Here is a 23,699-nt window from a genome sequence, read left to right on the forward strand (position 1 = left end):
TACGTCAAAGCGTACGTCACATCCGGTAATGAAGTTATCTAAATAACGCCCCTTCGTGACGTGCCTCACACTTGCTTCTGTCCCGCGTGCCGTCAACACGAGCTGAGCATGGCGCTGCTGATCGTTGGCGTTCTGCTCTTGGCCCTGCTTGGGATGGAGATCTTCATTTATCTTCGTTTTACGCTTTCCATCTCAGACTTTCACCGCGAGACCACGACGCTGCAAACGGAGAGGATGGGCCAGCAGAATGTGGAGCTCTGTCAGAGGAACAAGACGCCCCATCTGAAGCTACAGTATCAGCAGGAGGAGTTGATGGATAACCGAGAGACTCTCCAGAGAGAGAACAGGGGCCTGGTTCAACAGCTTAAAGAGCGCCAGTTAGAGCTGGAGTCCACGAGAGTGCCTGGCTGCGAGCGTGCGTCTCTCCGTGCGGATTTTCTCCGAGACTGCAATGCAGCACAGCGGCAAATGTCGCTGCGCTGTAAAAAGGAAGGTCTCCGTAGGTCGCTGCGCATCCACCTGAGGGAGTTGAACTTCCTGAATCCACAGAGAGGGCAGGAGCAGTTTAGGCTGCGCGGGAAGCTGGCGCGTCACGAGGAAAAGTGGCACGGCGACGTGCAGATGCGCAAAGAGTGCCGGCATCTCAGTAGACAGCTGAAAGAGCTGAAATGTGCCATTTCTCAAATTTACAAAGATGCCACCACCACCAACGCCACTGCCACCGCCGCTGCCACAGCTGCCACCACCGCCACCAAGCCCAAGAAATGAGATGTATTAATTGGGTCCGAAAATGGCTGAAACGCAAGTCGACCATTTAAAAATATTGGGGCAATTTAGAAAATGACACCGCTCCAATTAAAACATTATTCACAAAGACAAACGTTCCCCGTATAGATTCAAGAGACTATTGGGGCAAGTGCTATTAGCAAGGAGCAGCACCTAAGAAGGCCTCCACAATACAAGCACAAACACAAAGGTCCCCCATGTAGCCTCAACACACTGTTGGGGAAAGTGTTGTACAATATATATTTATCTATGTTTAACTTATTTTGCATCACATGTAGTCAACCATACCAATGGGAGATGTTGTTAATGAATAGTACAACTTTTGGATTCCATTACAAAGAATCGTTAGTGAGTCAAACAGTTCATAAGTCTGAATAAAATAGTGTACTGTATTTAAATTCACATACTGGAAGTGTTGTAAAATGTATTACGGTTTAACAAAAATTTTGAAGCATTGTTAAAGTCATAACACGGAATATTATACATTTGCAAATAATACTGTAATAAATACTGTATGGTAAACAAAAAATAAAGTTACGTAAATAGGACAAAAAATGTTTTTAATGTCACTTACCTTGAGTCTGGATGTGGGACCGTTTGTCGGGAGGGGGCATGAGTCCCCATAACTGCAGACGGGGGGGTTGGGGGTGAACGCCCGCAAGCACACACACACAACAGCGACAGTCATCCCCCGAATAACCTAACCAGAGTGTTGGGGCAAGTGCTGTTAGCCAGCAGCGCCTATGAAGGCTGGAATGTCACACGAGGGGGTGCGTGGACAGCACCACGCCCGGCTGCCTTTGTCTCGCCAGTGGTGATATTTACACACCACACCAGGCACTTATTTGAGGCTGAGTCAATCGACGGAAAGCCCAGCAACCATTAATATAATCGTTAAAGGTGTTGGTCGTGAGTGGGAATCGAACTGGGATCGGTGGGATGGTAGACAGTGTTCACCATTGCACTATCTCTCCCCACACACACACTCACAGGGGTATATGCGTCCGTGCACACACGCACAACAAGAAGACAATAATCGCCGTTTGCCCCTAAGTGGCAGTGACATCACCACAGCGCTTTTGTGCGGTGCTTGGTGCATTTTGAGGTCACTTGAAGTGTCGAAGGATGGCTGGCAGGAAGTCATGAATAGACACAGGTACCATGGGTTGACTTAAGGTGATAACGGGCAGATGCAAAAGCCGTGCTCCCCACTGTGCCAAATTTCAGTGTTTCAGTCGTATAGCGCTCTGCTCATTGTTATGAGTGTCGCTCCGCTGCCCTACGCTATTGCTGGAGGGCAACTGCCTCCACCTCCCCAGTAGAGTCTTTCATGAACCTCCTCCACATAGGCCTATCGCGACACTGCTGCTACCAGTCATCAGCAAGTTCAATCAGCTCCACATCCTTCTGTACCACATCAGTCCATCTCTTCTGTAGCCCATGCCGCGCCTGTTTAGCATGATCTATCCGCCCAAATTGAAGCTGCTGGGGGATGCGGTGACAGTGCATATAGACTTCATGACCCAGCCAATAGAGCAGCCCACTGATGAGCCTTTGTCCAGATATTTCAGGAAATTTTGGCCTCCTCACAAAGTCCAGTCTGGTTAAACCCTGGATAGATCGTAGGCAGGCTAAACCAAATGTTTCAAACCATTGCAGATAATCCTATAGAGAGAAATAAGGGAAGGCATAACTGTGGTCCAGAAGACATGAAGGTTTGTATGGAGTAACAGATCAGGTAGCTTCCATACAATGTTACGCAGCTGATGAAAATATAATGCCGCTCGAATGAATCGAAGTGAGACCTCGGCTCCCAAAACAGAGTTGGTCATGAGCACACTGCCCAAGTACGAAAATATCTCCACTCTCTCCACAACTGCCCCAAAATACATGGGGAATTGAGGGAGGGGAGCATTTTGATGATGTAAAATACCCAGGGAGGTGATTTGATTTTGTGGGGCTGATGGTAACGGCCCATATTTTAGTAGCATGTTCCATGTTTAGATGGAGTGTCTCCAACTCCTTAGAGTGGGCAGTAATCACCAGATCATCCGCATTCATAATATGGTTTAACTATAGAGAGCCATACCATGACCGGACTCGTGCATCGATCAGCCTCCCATTATATCTATACCAGATATAAATTCTACTGGTACATCCATGGAAATCGTCTCATTACTAAGTAGTCAAAGAAAATGTTAAGTCGTGTAGGGGCCAGAGGACATCCATGTCGCACATTACTCACATATTCTATCATCCCTTAACTCCATTATATCGATTTCCCATGAGACACAGCAGTTGTTTTTCTATTGTTTATATATGCTTTTCATTACTGTAACTCTGTGTTTTTATTTAGCTTTTGTTATTTTGGTGATCCAGGACTCTCTTGCAAATGAGAATCATCCTAGTCTCTTTAGTTCTCGCCTGTTTTAACTAAATAAATTACTACTTACTCCATTATGAACTCACCCACTTCCCTTACTTTATGACTCACATAAATACGTCCTCTCCTTCCTCATGAGTCATATATTGACCTGATAACCCAGGCAACCACCTAATCATTCACTGTGCCAACATCACTCACGCACTATTTCACAATCTCACCAATGACCTACTCATCCCATCACTCACTACCTTACTCACCATCCGCTTCCCTCATTGACCCACTGGTAAAATGGAAATACGCAGTCTAACACTCACGTGTTTAAAGAAGCTCCTTCGCAGGTTAGATTGTCTAGATGATTTATTTCACGATAACGTATTTACAACGCAAAAGTACGACTCACATGAACCTTCCCTCGTACAGTACCCTGCATCTGTTTCCACCCATCAACACTGACACCACTATATCCTTTGCCATCTAAGAGAAAGGAAGTAGAAGACGGTTGAGTCTGCTGGAAGAATGTACCAAGGAAACTGCTGGAAGCTGCCAGGGCGAGGATGAGTGGGTAGAAAAGGGAGAGGCGAGGCCCGCAATTGGGGCGCTAGCTCGGAGACTGAAGGACGACTGCAGGTGGATGACATCGGGGCCGACTGTTGTACATGGTGGAAACCATTAAGAAAGATTGTTCGAGATGAATGTAGTGGAAAACACTGGAGCTGCAGATAGTCATACCCTTGTGAAGCGTGTGAGTTGCACTCTCTTCTCAAAAATGGAACCTGCAAAGAAGCTTCTGGTGGCAGTGGTGGGATACAGTCTACAAGTTCAAGAAGGAAGACCCGCCGAAGAGCTCCTGCAGAGAACGAGTTATCAACCCTAAGCGCTCCAGGTTTTTCAGACTCGGCAAATGGCGGGAGTGAGAGCAGGACCCCGTTGGCAGCCAAGTTCCCGATGGAAGTGGATGCTCCGCCAAAGACCCAAGAACCAGCATCGCCGAACAAAGAAAATTGGCGGCAGCTGTTGGACAGGTTGGACCACCTTACCTCAGTGGTGGATCGACTGATAATTTCGATGATGAAGAAAAGAGAAGAGGAAGGAACAAGTAGTGCGCGGCTGAAGCCAGATCCATCTCCACCATGGACCGCAATGGCGAGGAGAAAGCGCCATAGGGCAGCAGCCATCGCTTCCCCCCGTCGAGCAGCAGGCGGGAACCAATCAAATGACTCAACCACAACTAGAAGCTGTTCAACAGACCTTGACCACCATGCAGAAAAATACGGGAGGCGATTGTATTGCATTCATCAAAAGATTTGAAGCAGCTGTCAGAGTCAGCCGATTGATTGACGATGAAGTGCTACGACTGCTGCCTACGGTGTTGGATGACAGAGCACTATTGGCCTTCTTTATGATCCCGGAAAATCAACCTGCCACAACCCAACAAGGCTGTCAAGGGATGGCCGATGTTTTCTGTCCTGCGTCCAGCGCAAGGCAGCAATTTTCATCCTGGAGAAGAGGAGATAGCGAGCCACTGATGGCTTATAGAAGTACCTTGCATGCGGTTGCACATGTGGCATTTCCAAGGATGGACATGACAACCTGAGACGTGCTAGTGGCGGAGCGGCTACAAACTCTCCTCTATCAAAGTGGCATTACATTGCCGATTTTGCCAGAGAGTGAGCAAACTTCAATGTAGTTTGCTAAATGCCTCTGGGCACACACAGATCCCAGGGCACCATGTGAAGTAGCAGCCCATGTGACAAGGGTGATGGAGAATGGAGGAGCAGGAGGACCAATGGAGCCAACAGGGACAGCAACAACAGGGACCGCCGCAATGCCCAGCATGGAGGGTGATCTGCAGGCGACCTTGGAAGAGATGGCTGTGGCCATCCAGGGGTTCAACGATTCAAGGTGTCAACTACAGCATCAGCGACCATGGCACAACCACGGAGGAATTCAGGACCATGCGGTGATGTACTGCTACCACTGCGGGAGGTCGGGCCACATCGCGAGAGGTTGCCGAGGGGAAGTCATCCCGAGACAACCAAGAAACACCCAGGCGTGTCGCCTGTACACCCAGCCAGATCACACGTGCACCTCATTTCCAAAACCCTCATCACCAACATCACTAGCACACCACTCGATCACATCGACCTGGAGTGAAACAACAGGGAAAATTCGGCCAACATCTCGGGCTAAGTGGAAAAAGTTAGTGAGATCGGTCGTAGCAGCAGCGACAGGAGCAGCATGGTGTAAACCGACCCTCCCTGACTCGCCGAGACAGGTGATGTCAATAAACACAGCAACGATAGAAAATGATGTACCACCCACAGATCATGATCTTGGGCTGATAAGGACCGAATGAATCCGATTGCAAAAACAGGATGAAATTATACAGTCATTGGCTGCACAGGCAGCTGAATGTGCTCAAACTGGTCAAAATGGGGAGCCATTCATCCCATGGCGAGGACTCCTGATGAGGTGGGACATGAAGATGCAGCGTTGTTGCCTAGTGGTGCAAAAACCCTTGCAAAAACAGTTGCTACTAGAAGTGCACGCCAAACAACAAATCCACTTGGGCCACCGAAACACATTGCTCACACTGCAGGCTCGATATTTTTGGCCAGTGATGTCAAAAGATGTACGCGAGCGGGTAATCATTGTCAGGAGTGTGCAAAAAGGAAACCTGCTCCCCATCCTATACAGCCTCCACTGCAGTCGATCGCAGTGGTGAGGGTAAACGAACTAGTAGCGTTGGATATCCTGGGTGCATTTCCTAAAACAGCAAGGATAAAATAAATATTTGCTCGAGAGGATGGAGTATTGCACACACTGGCTCGTTGCATGGCCGATACATGACCAAACGGCTGCAATAATAGCAGAAGCCTTTCTCCATGGCTATGTATTGGACAAGGGCCCCACTGAGAAACGTCTAGCAGGCCAGGGTCAGAATTTTTCTAGTAATCTGTTTCGAGAGGTTTGTAATATCGTGGGCACTAAGAAAAATTCGAACGCCACCGTACCACCTGCAGTGTGATGGACAAGTAGATAGGCTTAACCGCACGCTGTCCGCAATGTTGTGCCATGTTGTAAATGGTGATCAGATGGACTGGGACTTGCACATCCCAGGGGTCCTAGGGGCATATTGTAGAGTGCCACATGCATCGGCCGGGCTCTTCCCCTTCTTTTTGATGTATGGGAGAGACCCGGAGCCACCTATTGAGGACCAACTGGTGGCTTTCCCTGCTAAAGTTGTGTCGTCACCAGCCTCCCTCAGACTGCCACTAAAAAAGCTCTGTGAAGCTCGTGAAGCCGCGATAGCAGAGTCAGGCAGATCGCAAATAGCAAACAAACGGTTGCGGAAAAGAACGGAGACGCCTGTACCCTTTGAACAGGGTGATCGGGCCTGGTTACACTGTCCTGAGGTCCGGGTTAGAAAATCCGCCAAACTACACCATCCTTGGCAAAGCCCAGTGGAATTGTTAAAATCCTCTGCCCGCAAAGTGTTCGCATCCAAATGGGACGCCAGAGATGGGTGGTTAATCCGAGTCGCCCTAAACCATATAGAGAACTGACGTCACAAGGGATCGTTCAGGCTCACAAAGCCGTGTCCAGGGGCGTCGTGATGAATGCCAGGGAGGGGAGCATCCTCCTCACAGAAATACTGCCCCTGCACTCTCCTCTCAGGATCGACCGGAATGAAGATGGCCACGATGAGGGAGGCTGACGGACTAATTTAGAGAGGTGCCGAGAAGGAGTGTCACCGGGTCGAATGTGCTGCTCGACCACACCTACAGTACATATTGATGGCTTGTTGTAAATGTAGGGCTAATGATGTTGCGTATTGTTTGCCTAAGAATGTACACCTTCAATAGGGCAGCCCACGTAAGAGTTTGGTGATGATACTGAATGGTCAAGTTGGGTTGTAATGCCTTCCGCCCTTGATTCAAGCGCCTATGTTAAGCATTAACCCAGAGGTTAAATGTTTTGTACTCCATGCCCACATCACTGAATCCCGTGTGCGATCCCATTGATTCCCACATAGAGTTCCCTATTACTGGTAGGAACGAAGTTGTAAACTGAGTGTACCAGCCTGCAATAGATGAGTGTACCAGCTTGCAATAGATTAATGCGTCCGTCCGTCCCCTTTCAATACTTTAACGAAGTGAAATCTCGTGCTATTGGGGTGTAAAAATAAAATTGCGCAAAATTCCAATGTTCCTACCAGCCCACCCTGCAGGGACCTGTTAAATTAGAGTTTTAGCCGGGACAGATATTTTTATGGGCAGAAGAGGGTGATGTAGGGTACTGTACATGGCAAAAGTTATAGTGGTGTCAGTGGAGATGGGTGGAAACAGGTGCATGGTACCGTACGAGGGAAGGTTCGAGGTAGAAGACGCTAAAGTTTGCTGGAATAATCTTAAATTAAAGCTTTCATGAATGCAGGGATTCATACTCTTTGGTGGAGACGATAGCACAGAGTGGTGTACCTTCTTTATGATTCTGATATTTCCATCCTACCTGCCTATGTCAGCTGTTATTTCCGACTCTTTGTGTCTCTCTCTATGCCTCTCTCTTAGATCTCTCATGCTTACATGTCCTTTGGATTGCACTCTCATGCCTTTGGATTCCACCACTCTTCGATATTACTTTAACATGCTAATCTCTCACATTAACATGGCCACTTTGATGCCCTCTACGAGGAGGCCGCTCTCCGTTCTTACATTTACATGCTAATTTCTCACATTAACATCACTGGCCCCGCCCACTTATTTATGGCCCTTGGGCTACACCCATTTCAAACTCTTTTAAACATTCTGCCTCAACAGCAGATCATGCTTTGCCATCTCATGACGGACGCTTGTGTTGCACCCAAAACGTCGTGATTTATTTTATTTTATACCTACGTGACTTTACCGAAAGATCCAAAGAGTATGGAAGATACCAAGTCAGCTTCATCCCAATGGTGGTGTTTAGGCGAAAGTTTATCTATGAGTATATATAGGCTGGCTAACAGGTATGAAGTTACTCCTTTGGTGGTAATATACAACAAAAACAATAATAAATGTATAACCATTGTCATGGGTGAAGTCTTCCCATACTGGATCAGTCATGGAGATTGTTTCACCATACGCCATCATGCTTCTCAACGTGGGTTGATAACGAAAAGGCTCATGGCCAGTTTGTTTGATGTTAACTATAACCGAGAATCAAACTCAAGTGGCCTGATTCATAGTGCAATGCACAAACCATTGTGACACCGTTCCACTCGTATGTACAAGTTAACAGGGAAATTTTAAAACTATGCCATGTTTTTTGTTTACTGTCAATAAAATGAGAAAATAACATTGCCACGTTGGTCAAGTTTTAGGTATAATGCAGACAAGGGTTTTGGTAGTTGGACGATTTCAGAATGGGTTGAAGGTGACAATCCCAATCAAATGCCATTTTCAAGATCGTGTGCATAGGTCTGTTGTAGACAAAAACAACGGCCTGCTGATAAAGCATGTCCTGCATTCTTACATGTGTAAAGAAGCTCCTTCGCAGGTTTCATTTTCTAGATGATTTATTCCCGACGATAACATATTTACAAGGTGAGAGTACGACTCACACGTTGCACAAGGCTATGACTATCTGCAGTCCCGGTGGTTTCTAATAGAGTAGATTAATCTCGAACAGTCTTTCTTGATGGTTTCCACCATGTTGATTTCCAACAGTCGGCCCCGATGTCGTCCACCTGCAGTTGTTCTTCAGTCCCCAAGGCATCACCCCATTTGCGGGCCACGCTCCCCCTTATATACCCGCACGGCCACGCCCTGGTAACTTCCAGCAGTTTTCCCCGGTAGATTCTCTCAGCAGACTCTATTGTCTTCTACTTCGCTTCTCTTGGATGGCAAAGTTTATAGTGGGGGCAGTGGAGATGGGTTGAAACAGGTACAGGTTACTGTACGGGGGAAAGTTCGTGTGAGTCGTACTCTTGCGTTGTAAATACGTTATCGTGAAATAAATCATCTATCAAATGGAACCTGCAAAGGAGCTTCTTTACACATGTGAGTGTAAGCCTGAGTACAATCTCACGTGTTGTTGCTGTCGAGTATGTTAATTTTACCACTGGGTCAATGAGGGAAGGGGATGATTAATGTAGTGATAGAATGGGTGGGTCATTCTTGAGAGCATGAAAAAGTGCGTGAGGTTGACACAGTGAATGATCGGGTGATTGTGTGATCAGGTAAATATATGACTCATGAGGAGAGAGAGGGAGTATTTACGTGAGTCATAGATTTAAGGAAGTGGGTGAGTTCATAATGGAGTGAGTACCAGTTTATTGAGTTGAACAAGGCGAGAACTAAAGCGACCAGGATGAGTCTCATTTGCAAGAGAGACCTGGATCACCCAAATTACCAAAGCTAAATAAAACACAGAGTTACAGTAATTAAAGCAAACATACTATTTTCTTCTTTCGATAAAGCATATATAAACAATAGAAAGACAACTGCTGTCTCATGAAAAATCGACGTAATGGAGCTAAGGGATGATAGAATGTGTGAGTAATGTGCGACATGGATGTCCTCTGCCCCCTACACGACTTAACATTTTCTTTGACTACGTCGTTTGCGACGATTTCCATGGATGTACCAGTAGAATTTATCTGGTATAGATATAATGGGAGGCTGATCGATGCCTGAGCCGGTCATGGTATGGCTCTCTATTGTTAAACCATATTATGAATGCGGATGATCTGGTGATTACTGCACTCTAAGGAGAAGTTGGAGACACTACAGCTAAACATGAAGCATGCTACTAAAATATGGGCCGTTACCATCAGCCCCACGAAAACAAATCACCACCCTGGGTATTTTACATCATAAAAATGCTCCCTTCCTCAATTCCTCATGTATTTGGGGCACCTGAGGAGAGAGTGGAGTGGGCAGTGTGCTGATGATCAAGTCCGTTTTGGGAGCCGAGGTCTCATTTAAAATAATTCGAGCAGCATTATATTTTCATCAACTGCTCAACAGTGTGGAAGCTACCTGGCATGTCACTCCATAAAAATCTTCATGTCTTCTCGGCCACAGTTATACCCTTCCTTATCTCTCTCGAAAGGAACATTAAGGTTAGCTTGCCCACGATCTATTCAGGGTTTAACCAGACTGGACTTTGTAAGCTCACAGATTCCTAGAATATCTGGACAAATGCCCATCTGTGGGCTCCTCCAGCAAGCGAGGCTGCGTTGTGTCATGCAGTCCGTATGCAGTCACGGCATCCCCAAGCAGCTTCAATTTCGCTGGATAGATGGTGCTAAATGGGCGTGGTATGGGGTAGAGAAGAGATGGACTGATGTGGTGCAGAAGGATGTGGAGCTGATTGGACTTATTGATGACTGGTATCAGCAGTGTCATGATCGGCTTCTGTGGAGGAGGTTCATGAAAGGTGCTGCTGGGGAAGTGGAGGCAGTTGCCCTCCAGCAACAGCATAGGGCAGAGGAGCGAGGCTCAAAACAACGAGCAGAGCGCCAAACAACTGACACAAATAAAGTTGGCACAGTGGGGAGCACGGCTGTTGCATCTGCCCATCATCTTCCTGAGTCAATCCATGGCACCTGCGTCTATTACATGACCTCCTGCCAGCCAGCCTTCGACACTTCACGTGGCCTCAAAATGCACCGAGCATGGCACAAGTGCTGTGATGTCACCGCCACTTAGGGGTGAACGACGGTTGTTGCGTTGTTGTTGTGCGTGTGTGCACGGACGCATGTACGCCTGTGAGTCTCGTGTATGGAGAGATAAAGAGAGGCAGCCGGGCAGGGTGCTGGCCATTCACCCCGTGTGCCATTCAGAGCTTCATAGGCGCTTGCCCCAACATTCTGGTAAGGCTATACAGCGGATGATTGTCGCTGTTGTGTGTGTGTATGGACGTTCACCCCCCTCCCACCGCCCCCGTGTGTGCAGGGACTCATTACGCCCCCTCCCGACAAGCAGACCGGCATCCGGACTAAAGGTAAGTGACAATAACAGATTTTTTTTCCATTTAAGTAACTTTATGTTTTGCTCACAATACAGTATTTATTAGAGTGTTGCATGCAAATGTACGATATTTTGTCTTATATATGACTTTGTTGATGTTCTATGGGGTATTTTTGTCTTTCTGAGTAATGTTTTAATTAGGGTGGTGTCATTTTCACAATTTCCCCAATATTTTTAAATGGCCGACTTGCGCTTCAGCAATTTTCGGAACCAATGGCTAAATCTCTTCATCTTCTTGGGCTTGGTGGTGGTGGCAGAAGTGGTGGTGGAAACGGTTGCGGTGGTGGAAGCTGTGGCAGCGGCGGTGGAAGTGGCGTCGGTGGTGGTGGCATCATTGTACATTTGAGACACGGTCCATATTAGCTCTTTCAGCTGGCTACGGAGATGCAGGTTCTCTTCTTGCAGCCTCTTTTCCCCATGCCACATGTCCTCGTGACGCACCAGCTTCCCGCGCAGCCTAAACTGTTCCTGCCCTCTCTGCAGATTCAGGAAGTTCAACTTCCTCAAGTGGGCGTGCAGCGACCTCCGGAGATCTTCGTTTTCACAGCGCAGCGACATTTGCCGCTGTGCTGCATTGCAGTCTCGGAGAAAATCCGCATGGAGAGACTTGCTCTCCCTGCAAGGCACTCTCGTGGGCTCCAGCTCCAACTGGCGCTCTTTAAGCTGTTGAACCAGGCTCCTGATCTCTCTCTGGAGAGTCTCTCGGTTCTCCATGAACTCCTCCAGCTGATGCTGTAGCTCCAGACGGAGCATCTTGCTCTTCTGACAGAGCTCCACATTCTGCAGGCCCATCCTCTCCGTAGACAGCGTCGTGGTCTCATGGTCAAAGTCTGAAATGGAAAGCGTAAAAAGAAGATATATGAAGATCCCCATCCCAAGCATGGCCAAGACCAGAACGCCAACGATCAGCAGCACCATGCTCAGTTCGAGTTGACGGCACGCGGGACAGAAGCAAGTGTGAGACACGTCACGAAGGGGCGTGTTATTTATCGTGACGTCATTACCGGATGTGACGTACACTATGACGTAACAGCCATCTCTGCCCACTTATTGTCAATCATTGCCCACCACGTGACTCCACGGCCCTGCCCCTAACCACACAGCTCCTCCCCCATACTCTTCTTCCGCCTTCCCCACGTGACGCAAAGCGAGCCAATCACGCGAGAGGCGGCGCGCGGTAGGCCCCGCGTCCGCTTCCCGCCATTCTTGCAATGGGCGGTGGGGCCGCTCAGGGTGGGGCGCGGGGCGCGGGGGCGAGTTCACTCCACGTCGCGAGTCGGGAGGAGGGACGAGGGGGAGGGGCCAGGAGAGACGAGGGGGAGGGGCCAGGAGGGACGAGGGGGAGGGGCCAGGAGCGGGAGAGGGGGGGGAGCTGAGAGCTGCGAAAGTTTGGGGTACCACTACTTGAAAAATATACTGTACCACAGAAATTAGTTTATGTTTAGTTCGATTTAGAACATCTTTCCAATGGTTGCTTAATTTGAAACCAACTTCTCGGTTGAAATTGTGTCTGTGTTTGTAGATCTGAATTGCCTCGTGAACAAATCTCTGATAAAAACCTGTGGGTTTGCAAAGAACCTTGGTATCGGAGAAAATTATATCGTGATCACCCACAGCGTTGTAACAGTGATCAGCAAAGAATTCGTTTTGCTGTGTTTCAAATCTGATTTGTGCTCGCGAATTCGGTCAGAGACATGTCGCTTTGTCTCCCCGATATAGCAATCACCGCAGGTACAACTCAATTTGTAAACCCCGGGGTACTGTAAGTCAGGAATGCCATCCTTCACGGATGGGATCAGATCACGAATTTTGTGTACTGTATTGAACCGGACCTGGATCTTGTGTTTGTTTAGAATTTTGGAAATCTTTTTAGTAACGCCTGCTATATATGGTAGTGTGATGGTTTTGGCCGGAGTATCAAGTGGTTGTTTCTGTATGGAGGGAGAAACAGCTTGGCAGATGGTACGGTCAGAGTAACCATTCCTTTTGAGGGCCAGGTGTACATGTTTTAATTCACTGGTCAGGTGGTGTTGGTCTGAAATGCAATGAGCCCTATGGTATGAAGTTTTGATGAGAGAATTCTTTTGGGCTGGGTGGTGGTGGGAATCAGGTTTCAAGTAGGAATCTGTGTGGGTGGGTTTCCTGTAGACAGAATGCCCCAATGAGCCATCAGGTCTCCTCTCAAACAGAACATCTAAGAATGGTAGCTTAAATTTCGATTTAAAGTTTTCGTGACTGCAAGGATTCATCTTCTTTGGTTCTTTCGGTAAAGTCACGTAGAATGAGAATAAAATAATAAATTGATAAAATAAAATAACACAATAATATTCTCACGACGTTTCGGCCACAACACAAGCGGCCTTCATCAGGTGAAGGGGACGAGACTGTCTGGAGGACAGCGCTGGAGTGAGAAAGCCACGCTGAGATCACGACCTTTAAGCTGTGTGAGAAGAAACAAAGCGCCTGACAAAGGAATTAGCATTTAATTTAGCATTGAAATGGCTGAGTGATTAGCTTGTGACTGGTCACAGAAAAGGCTATATTAAAGTTAAAGCATACACATCCGCAAAGGCACCCCTTGACAAAGGAATTAGCATAGAATTTAGCATTGAAATAGCTAAGTTAAAGTATACACATCCGCAGAGGCACTCCTTGACAAAGGAATTAGCATAGATTTTAGCATTGAAATAGCTGAATGATTAGCTTGTAACTGGTCACAGAAATAGCTATGTTAAAGTCAGAGCATATACATTCACCGATGCACCTAGTACAAATCAAACAGAAGAATTTAGCATTGAAATAACTAGGCGAATTTAGCATTGAAATAACTGAGTGATTAGCTTGTGACTGGTCACAGAAATGACTGTTGAAGTTAAGGCCTACACATCTGAGCTATTCACTGTAACTGGGTATACAATACAATATATAATGAATACTATATCATGAACCAAAAAAAATACTAAAATATAAATTACCTCAATGTTATCAATAAACTCTATATTCTCCAATCAGCTAAGCTACCAATAATAAGTCGTTATATATCACAATGCTATATGGCGAAAAATGGGTGGATTCTTACCCTCAACTTTAGCAACACGGATAGCTTAACCGTGGTTAATGGTATGGTTTACAACATGGAGTATAACAGCGCCTCGCAGCTGTCTCTCTCCCCCTCCTCTGTTCCGACCATCGATGAACTCGTCCGTCTGAACGGGACCCGTAGCTATCCGTGGTGCTAAAGTTGAGGGTAAGAAACCACCCATTTTTCGCCATATAGCATTGTGATATATAACGACTTATTGTTGGTAGCTTAGCTGATTGGAGAATATAGAGTTTATTGATAACATTGAGGTAATTTAAATTTTTGTATTTTTTATTGGTTCAGTATATAGTATTCATTATATATTGTATTGTATACCCAGTTACTGTGAATAGCTCAGATGTGTAGGCCTTAACTTCAACATAGCCATTTCTGTGACCAGTCACAAGCTCATCACTCAGTTATATCAATGCTAAATTCGCCTAGTTATTTCAATGCTAAATTCTCCTGTTTGATTTGTACTAGGTGCCTCGGTGAATGTATATGCTCTGACTTTAACATAGCTATTTCTGTGACCAGGTACAAGCTAATCACTCAGCTATTTCAATGCTAAATTCTATGCTAATTCCTTTGTCAAGGGGTGCCTTTGCGGATGTGTATGCTTTAAGTTTAACATAGCCTTTTCTGTGAACAGTCACAAGCTAATCACTCAGCCATTTCAATGCTAAATTATATGTTAATTCCTTTGTCAAGGCGCTTTGTTTCTTCTCACACAGCTTAAAGATCGCGATCTCAGCGTGGCTTTCTCACTCCAGCGCTGTCCTCCAGACAGTCTCGTCCCCTTCACCTGATGAAGGCCGCTTGTATTGTGGCCGAAACGTCGTGAGAATATTATTGTGTTATTTTATCAATTTATTATTTTATTCTCATTCTACGTGACTTTACCGAAAGAACCAAAGAAAATGGTAGCTTACCATCTTTCTCCACTTCCATGGTCTTGTTCTTCTGACAGAGCTCCACATTCTGCAGGCCCATCCTCTCCGTTTGCAGCGTCGTGGTCTCGCGGTAAAAGTCTGAGATGGAAAGCTTAAAACGAAGATAAATGAAGATCTCCATCCCAAGCAGGGCCAAGAGCAGAACGCCAACGGTCAACAGCGCCATGATCAGCTCGTGTTGACGGCACGCGAGACGGAAGGAAGTGTGAGTCACGTCACGAAGGGGCGTGTCCTATATCACCGGATGTGACGTACAGCCATCCCTGCCCACTTATTGGCAATCATTGCCCACCACGTGACTCTACGGCCCCGCCCCTAACCGCGCAGCTCCTCCCCCATACTCTTCTTCCGCCTTCCCCACGTGATGCGAAGCGAGCCAATCACGCGAGAGGCGGCGCGCGGTAGGCCCCACGACCGCTTCCCGCCATTCTTGCAATGGGCGGCGGGGCTGCGCACGGTGGGGGGGGCGGAGGGGGGGGACGCGGGGGGCGGGGGGGGCGGGGGGGGCGGGGCTGAGTTCACTCCACGTCGCGAGCGGGAGGAGGAGGGACGAGGGGCCAGGAGGGAGGAGGGGGAGGGGCCAGTAGGGACGAGGGGGAGGAGCCAGGAGGGATGAGGGGGAGGAGCCAGGAGCGGGAGGGGGGGAGCCGTGGCGCCGCTCTTGGGCCGCGAGGCCTCCCCCTGGGCCCGCGGCGCCACGCGGAGACCGCGACAGCAGCAGCAGCAGGTGGTGGTGGTGGTGTTTGTGGTTGTAGGCACGGGAGAGGTGGTGGTGGTGTTTGTGGTTGTAGGCACGGGAGAGGTGGTGGTGGTGTTTGTGGTTGTAGGCACGGGAGAGGTGGTGGTGTTTGTGGTTGTAGGCACGGGAGAGGTGGTGGTGGTGTTTGTGGTTGTAGGCACGGGAGAGGTGGTGTTTGTGGTTGTAGGCACGGGAGAGGTGGTCACGGACAGGCGGTGAGTGCCGGGTGATGGAGGGGGGGGATTGCAGGGTGAGTGAGTTAATGAGGAGAATTAATAGGTGAGGAGGGTGAGTGAGTTGAAGGGTGAGGTGAGTGAGTGGGTGAGTGGTGAGTTCACGACAGGGAGATTGGGGCTGAGTGAGTGAACGCAGCGCACGGTAAAGATCCCCTGAGAGCATTCGCAAGAGTTGGACATTGAGTGCCGCTGTCAGGGTCCACACGCAAATTACTCACTTGGCATGATATACAAATTAACCATTGTAAACGATAACTTTAAAAAAGTCCGCTATTTGTCAGAGCTAATGCGATGTGCGTTTTGCATATTTGTAGCACGTTATAACCATCGTCAACATCGTCATTTAGAGTAACCATTAGTCCATACGTGTCACTTGCTAATAGTCCCCGGGTCAATCACAACTTTGCCGTGCGTGCAGGCTTTGTCTCTGGCTGCTCGCTAGGGCTGCGATGCCTTTCCATGCCACAAGATGACGTTCATTGCTCCTTCCACACCGCGACAATATTTACTGCAGTGTTCTATAACGCGGCAGTTGCGTTGCTGAATAACACCGCGTTGTGTAAACTCCCTCGTTACAATGACTAATACAGGGTAAAGCACAGTCCGTGATAACAGCGTGAGATGCGTGTGTCGGCTGAACAAAGACTGAGGCGCGTGGGGAGCATCAGGAAGCATCCAGCAGCATTCCAATGCCTCGTGTGACGCTGTGCCCAGGCAGCCGTACAACCGCACATTCCTACTCGCGCGACGTGGTTCTGTTGACTCAATCGCGTTATATCCATTTAGCATCTGCGTTATAAAACGTGTTCCCTATTACATCCATCGTGCCATATCCAAATGGCGTTATGAAAACACGCGTTGAGGCAGAACGAACTCTATAAACTATTTTTATTTTACCAGGTGAGACCCACTGAGCTATGTGGCTGTTTTCCAGAAGCGACCTTTCCACAAATGATAGATCAGCTAAATGGCTAATCACGTTAGAAATGTGTAGCACCAGCCACAAATACTCTAGACATGGGATCCCCTTTGACAGGGTCAGTGTCTACTTAGATTCACTCACTCCGCCTATTGTCATGCGGCATCCGCAGCTGCGTCGCGACACTTGGTAGAGTGCTGTCTTTGAGGCAGAGAGCTTTACAACCGTGTGCAGTGGTTAATTTGCTTAACAGCTTTACACCGAACTCCTTGCTTGTGGTAAAACATGTTTGCGACTTTGCTGATCGAGAACTATGCAGATTTAGATTTATAGTAACATGTACTTAGTGTGAGATGAACTTCCAAACAATTTCCTTTGCTCAACATCTTGCAATTAATGTCTTTTTAAATGGTCAGCTTAAGTGATTCCGTGATGGTTATGTAACTTGACCATTAAGATAATCTATGGAGCACAATTATTTCAGTATTATTTGTCGTAAGTAAACTTTAAACAGAACCCATATGTGATATTATATTGCCTGATTATTTTAATTTTTAATGTAGTCTACATGCTCTTCTGGGGATATTACCCCACATTTACCATTCATTGATGTTCCCTTTGACATTGGTAATTGGCATTGTCACACCATAGTAATTCATGGGCAATTATGTAATTCTCTCTGTGTCTATCTCTATCTGCATCTGTCTGTGTGGGTATCTCTCTCTGCCGGTGTGTTTTTCTCTATATGCGTCTCTCGTGTGTCTCTTTGTGTGTGCCTCTCTCTGTGTGTGGATCTCTCGGTGTCTGTGTCTCTCTTTCCTTTTCCACGATGTGGTGTTGTATTTACATGCAAATTCTACCTCTAGCCCTGCCCACTTACCCTTGGGCTGAGCTTATCTCAAGCCAATATAACTTTGTGTTTCAGCAGCTTTCTCGCTATATTTTTTCACCTGATGATGGTTGCTTGTGTTGCGATCGAAACGTCGTGATCTATTATTTTTTTCTACCTACGTGACTTTACCTAAAGAACCAAAGAGTATTGTGATTTTGATAGTGATCTTTGTGGTGGAGGTGGTGATATTGATGGTGGTGTTAACGATAGCGGTGATTTTGGTGGTTGTAATGGTGGTATTGATGGTGGTAATGGTGGTTGACTATTACCCCTCTCGTGTCCTTACTTCCACAACCAGGTTTAAGAATCTGCTGGTGTCTGTGCTGGAGGTGGACGTCGGATATCTGTGCGGTCTGGAGCGGTGGACAATAGACTCCTGCAGCTCAACCAGGTGGACGCACTGGGCAGGGGGCAAGATGGTTGTGGCCTTAGAGACCCACTTACTCCCACAGAGAGCCATAGACTCACTCACAGAGTACACTCACACAGAGAGCCAAAGTCTCACTGACACAGAGCCATAGGCTCACTCACATGGAGACACATAGACTCACTCACACAGAGAACCATTGATTAACTCATTGGTTTTTTCGGTAAAGTCACGTATGTAGAAATACCATAAAATTATATTAAAATAAATCAATCACGACGTTTCGACCGCAACACAAGCGATCTTCATCAGGTGTAAAAACAAATAGCACATAGGGTGACATCAGCGCAACACATAGAGAGCGTTAAACTGCACGGAGGTAAATACAACAAGAAGATGAGAGACGAGAATTCAAAAAACCTAAGAAAAATTTACGTGATGCAAAACCAGTCGGCCAACGACACAGTTAGACACCTGCCTGGCAGACCACGAATTTCAGAAGAGTGCTAAATTTCGTGTTCATCCTCTGGGTTGAACATACCAGCATAGACAGAGTGAACAAATACGAGGTATAAGATAGCAGAAATACATATACAGGGACACAAGAGGTAAGAAGAGGAAAGACGGACAGAGAAGCAAGAAAAAAGGGGCCGGAGGGATGAACAGACAGAGGCTTAAAATAAGTAGTAGAGGTGGGGGGAGGGGCGGAAGAAAGCAAGGGGCACCCCACCCACCCCACCCACCCATCCCCACCCATCCCCACCCATCCCCACCCACCCCACCCCACCCACCCCACCCCACCCCTCCCACCCCTCCCACCGATCCTCCCCCCAACCCTCCCCTCAACGCTCCTTTCACTCCTCCCGTCACCCCTCCACCCCTCTCCTTTCTGCTGCGTCAGGGCCAGAGGCTGAGAGCACGGGAGAGGAGGCTACACGGGGAACTGGGCCGCGTCAGGGGCGAGAGACGCGGGGCGACTCGACACTTCACAGCGTGGGTGAGTGTGGGGAGTTCGTGGTGCATGGGGGACGGTGGGTGGTGTGGTCCAGAATATAAACCACCTGTGTAGGATACACGGGGGATTTTTGATTGGTGCTTAAATGTGTGTGTGTGGAAAACGGTGTAGTGTGTGAGTGTGTGTGCGGTGGGGGGTAGGGAGGTAAATGTGTGTGTAATGCAAATTAGTATCTGGGGCGGTGTGTAAACATCACACATTGGGGAGACAAAGGCGGTCCGGCGTGGTTCTGACCACTTACCATTTCGTGTACTATGCCAGCCTTCATAGGAGCTCAATAACAGCACTTGCCCCACCAGTCTGTGGAGCTCCATGGGGGATGTTTGTGTTGGAGCTCGTGCTGTAGGTGTAGACGACGCACGACCGTGGATCCTCTGTAGGGAGCGCGCGTCTGCTGTGGGTCGCATGGAGCTGCACAAGCGGACACCGCCGCAGCGATTCCCATACTGAGTCACGAGATAGGCGCTGGGAAACACCACCATGGTGTGCTTGCCTTGTATGGTCAGTCGTGTGACTGATTATTATAATATATTAATTCACACCTGTGCACCGTGTCATGGCAGTTTCTCTGTTTTTCCTTCATTGCATTTTTATTTCAGAAATATTTCACCTGCAAAATAGATTGAGTTTGAATATCTCATGCGAAAGGGTGCCCAGGGCATGTGGGGTCGTCCAATTGCACAGTGTTTAGCGCACATCGCTACACACCCATGGACTAAATCCAGAGGCGAGTGACAAATGAATCAGTTCTGCCCCCCTCGCTTCACCAACCCGCACTAGTCAGCGTGGTGAAATATGGTAAAAAATCAACACGACCGACAGGGCATAGGGTGCCCATTATCCAGAAGTGCTTTACTTTATGATCACATCCACATCTAATGTGGATTTGGTTATTTTTCTTTAGTTTTCTTTGTTGCATAAATACAACTTGACAAGATGTGTACTGCTTCATTCTGGTACATTTACTGTTTTTCAGTGCATTTCAGCACTGGGTGTGTTTGTTGGATTTATTGTTTGTCACGTGAGGTTAAACACTAACAAAATATTTTATGAACCAGGCAAAGTTCACTAAGCTATTAGATTTTTCATTAAACTGACAGATGCTGTAACCTGGTCCCTTGGGTACCCAGGCCTTCCTATAGTATAACTCCAGGAATCGGCAGATTTTTATTTTATTGTACCAAGTAAGGTCCACTGAGCTATATAGCTGTTTTTCAAAAGCAACCTGGCCACAAATCGTAGCTCAACGAAGTGGCTTATCACGTGGAAATTTGTAGCAGCCAAATACTGTAAACGCATATTTCTAAATGTGGAGGGAAAAAAACTCGAGGATCCAGAGAAAAACCCACGCCACCACGGGGAGAATATGCAAACTCCAAATATCCAGGCGTCGGGGTTGGAATCGAACCCACGACCTCCTGCATTCCAGGCGAAGGGGATAACTTGTTGCCACCACTGAGCCCCTTGTTAATCTGATGTGGTATACTGGTACAGCCCCTGGTGGCCTCGGTCACTTTACTGACCTTTGCACCATTGTGTAGTCGGTTCAATTGAGTCGCAGACATACTCTTTGGAGGCAACAAATTTATTTATACCAACACGAAGGGGTAACTTCCCTTTTACCAGATAACAACCTATGGTGGTGGACCACCAGGCTATCTGCGCTAACACTCTGGGATAGCTACAATGAGCAGGACTCCAGCTTGAGTCCTGCCCATGTGTTGGTGACTCTTCACGGACGTTGAATGTAGATCTTTCAGAAGACAACAGCAAAGCTGAACCCCGGTCCCTCTGGGGACCCGGTTTATATGCTCACCAGTCGTGGCCGGCTCTGCCCTTGGCCACGACTACCTTCTCGATTCCTATTGCAAGATCTCGCCCTGATACGTGACTACCCACTAGCCCCAACTTGGGGCCCCTGTGTAGACTTTACCCGTCATGTACCTTCCAGGGTCAACCAGAGTGCAATGGCCCACATTAACCTCATTCATGGTTGACACTTTCACACCCCTCCTATAGAGAACAGCACTGCACGCCACACGTGGTGCCACTCAGCGCCATGACTCAGCGCTCACCAAGCCCCACTAGGGCTGGTACTACACCCACATATATGGGGTGTCGGTGATGTAATTACATCGCACGCCGTGCCTCTCAGGCCGGCACTACACAGTGGCATTCCCGATGTCACTACATTACCCCCCCCCCCCATTCGTAGCATTCAGCCGTCCTGGCTGTCAACTCCCCCTTAAAACTAACCAAGTGAATAAGTTCTAGATTTGAAGCTTTCGTGACTGCAAGGATCCATACTCTTTGGTTCTATTCGGTAAAGTCACGTAGGTAAAAAATAAAACAACAAAAATCATGACGTTTCTTCCACAACACAAGTGGCCTTCATCAGGTGAAGGGGACCGTACTGTCATGAGGACAGCGTTGGAGTGAAGACAGTCCATCCCAGGTCGCGTCCTTTTAAGCTGTGTGGGAGGAAACAAAATGCTTTGACAAAGGAATTAGCATAAAATGACCGTAACGCACAAGAGGACCGGCACGGAGGGGGGGAGGGGGTGTGAATTGGAACGTAGAGGACCGGCACGGGGCGGGGGGGGAGTTTACAAATGTAGGTGTGAAGTGAAATAAGCTTCTATGAAAGTTTGGTATATCACTATTTGGATAAATACCATTGAAAATTAGTTTAATGTTTGGTATGATTTAGAACATCTTTCCAATGGTTGCTTAAGTGAATAAGGTGAAAAAAACGAGTAAAAGTGACTAAACGCTATGTGTGCCTCAATAACAATAACAAATAGCATATAAATAACCAAGCCCACCTATACAATATATACACTAGCTGCAAATGTACAGAACAACACGAGAAAATATAAAACGCGAATGCACGGAATCCCCTCCATCACCAACAACTCCCATCCTCACCGTGTAACAATACCCATAAGCACAACAAAGGCTAGGTTCAGCCAATAACCGATATGGCCTACTGAGTGTGACAAGCAACTGATGGTGTGGGAGTGTGTGTGCATGGGTGTCACAAAATCCGAAGAGTTTTTGAGCGAGTCCTCGTGGCTGGGCCTCCAGTGGAGGTGGGCTCACTCTCCCTGGAGGTCCCAGGGGGAATATGCAACTGTCCAGTCGAATCCGGCTCCTCACGAAGAGCAGTAGGCCGGGTCGACGGGTTCTCCTCTCTCGAATCAAGTGAAGACAGCGCAGGCGGCGGCTCGGGGGACATCAGGCGCGCGGCACCTGAGGGAGGAAGCACACGACTCCGCTGAGGACCAACCTCAACGTGCACACATGCCAGCTCGCCGGACACATCTGTCCCTCGGCGCCCACAGTGTGGAGATGGAACAAACTCACAGGGAGCAATAAAGGGCTTAGGGCAAGAGGAGTGTACAAATCAACTCCGCCGCCCCAAGCGGATCTGGACACACTGCGGTCGAATGACCCGAATCACATCAACCAGCCCTCTCCAGGGTTTGAGCAATTTGGGCGATGTACCCACCGGTACCTGTGGACAGTGCAACCAAGCTCTGTCCCCAGGTGCCCATTCATGTTTTTGAAGTACGGAAGCCCCTCAGCCATTCATTGGCCAATCGGCACGAATCAGAATTTACCCTGGAAGTCTCCCGCACTTCTGAAAGCTTTTGAAGGGTACAGCACACGGAGTCAGAGATTTAAGATTTAGCCTTGTTGGGTGCGGCTTGTAACTGAACATGAATCAGGGGGTCGTGTTCTCGCTGACCTGATGACTCAACATGGAGGTCAGAGTTCTGTGCAGCCACCTCAACCATACCATCCATCTGCGGATTGTGCGGTGACATGCGTACTTTCTTGGTTCACAACTAACGCACACCTCTTGCAATAATTTTGAAGAAAATGTTTTGCCCTGATTGTTCAGAAGACGTTCGGGAGCACTCTTGTCCATTATGTAGTGGGTAATAAACTGGAGGAAGCTTACTCTGAGGCAACACATTTATTATAACATTAACAGGTTATTACACAATGGGGTAATGGCCCCTTTCACCCGATACTCTATGGAGGTAGTCCCTCCAGACTAGCTTGCCTCTCACTGGCTATCACGACATCTATACTGCTGGGGCTTGAGTCTTCGCTTGAGTCTTCACTGGTTATCAGCTGGAGCTTTCACTGGTACAAGCTCGAGCCGACCCTAGCCAGGGGTTCGGCTCTGCCCATTGGGCTCTACTCTTCAGGGCTCCAGGATGCTCTTCAGTCTTCGGCCGGACAACAACTGCTGGGGCCGCTCAGGGACCTGACTTATATATAGGCTCCTGGCTCACTC

At 47.8% G+C, this 23,699-nt stretch overlaps 2 protein-coding genes across 5 annotated transcripts in view; one reads left to right on the plus strand and one right to left on the minus strand.

Moving 5' to 3' along the window:
• Positions 1 to 9,469: 9,469 nt before the first annotated feature.
• On the minus strand, positions 9,470 to 15,454 carry LOC142908431 (uncharacterized). Its single transcript, XM_076059131.1, has 2 exons — positions 15,202 to 15,454; positions 9,470 to 12,017 (listed from the first exon to the last, which is right to left on the minus strand). Exons 1-2 carry the CDS (start codon positions 15,386 to 15,388, stop codon positions 11,362 to 11,364), a joined length of 843 nt encoding a protein of 280 aa, XP_075915246.1. The 5' UTR covers positions 15,389 to 15,454; the 3' UTR covers positions 9,470 to 11,361.
• Positions 15,455 to 18,311: 2,857 nt separating this feature from the next.
• LOC142908432 (NACHT, LRR and PYD domains-containing protein 3-like) overlaps positions 18,312 to 23,699 on the plus strand; it is a 33,012-nt gene continuing 27,624 nt past the window's right edge. For all 4 annotated transcript variants that reach the window (XR_012931755.1, XM_076059134.1, XM_076059132.1 and 1 more), the window contains exons 1-2: positions 18,312 to 18,399; positions 19,277 to 19,372. The gene's annotated coding sequence lies outside the window, so the exon portion shown is untranslated. The remainder of the gene's footprint in view (positions 18,400 to 19,276; positions 19,373 to 23,699) is intronic.

This window comes from Petromyzon marinus (assembly GCF_048934315.1).
Source record: "Petromyzon marinus isolate PM22_M1 ecotype Great Lakes invasive population chromosome 84 unlocalized genomic scaffold, UKy_Petmar_22M1.pri1.0 chr84_unloc.3, whole genome shotgun sequence".
Taxonomy (NCBI): domain Eukaryota; kingdom Metazoa; phylum Chordata; class Hyperoartia; order Petromyzontiformes; family Petromyzontidae; genus Petromyzon; species Petromyzon marinus.

What these genes read in the sequence shown, in the direction of transcription:
- LOC142908431 (XM_076059131.1), bottom strand. Translation starts at nt 15,388, where the DNA reads ATGGCGCTGTTGACCGTTGGCGTTCTGCTCTTGGCCCTGCTTGGGATG. An exon ending in CATGGAAGTGGAGAAAGATG is followed by an intron (nt 12,018 to 15,201) that starts GTAAGCTACCAT and finishes TTTCCATTTCAG; the next exon opens with ACTTTGACCATGAGACCACG.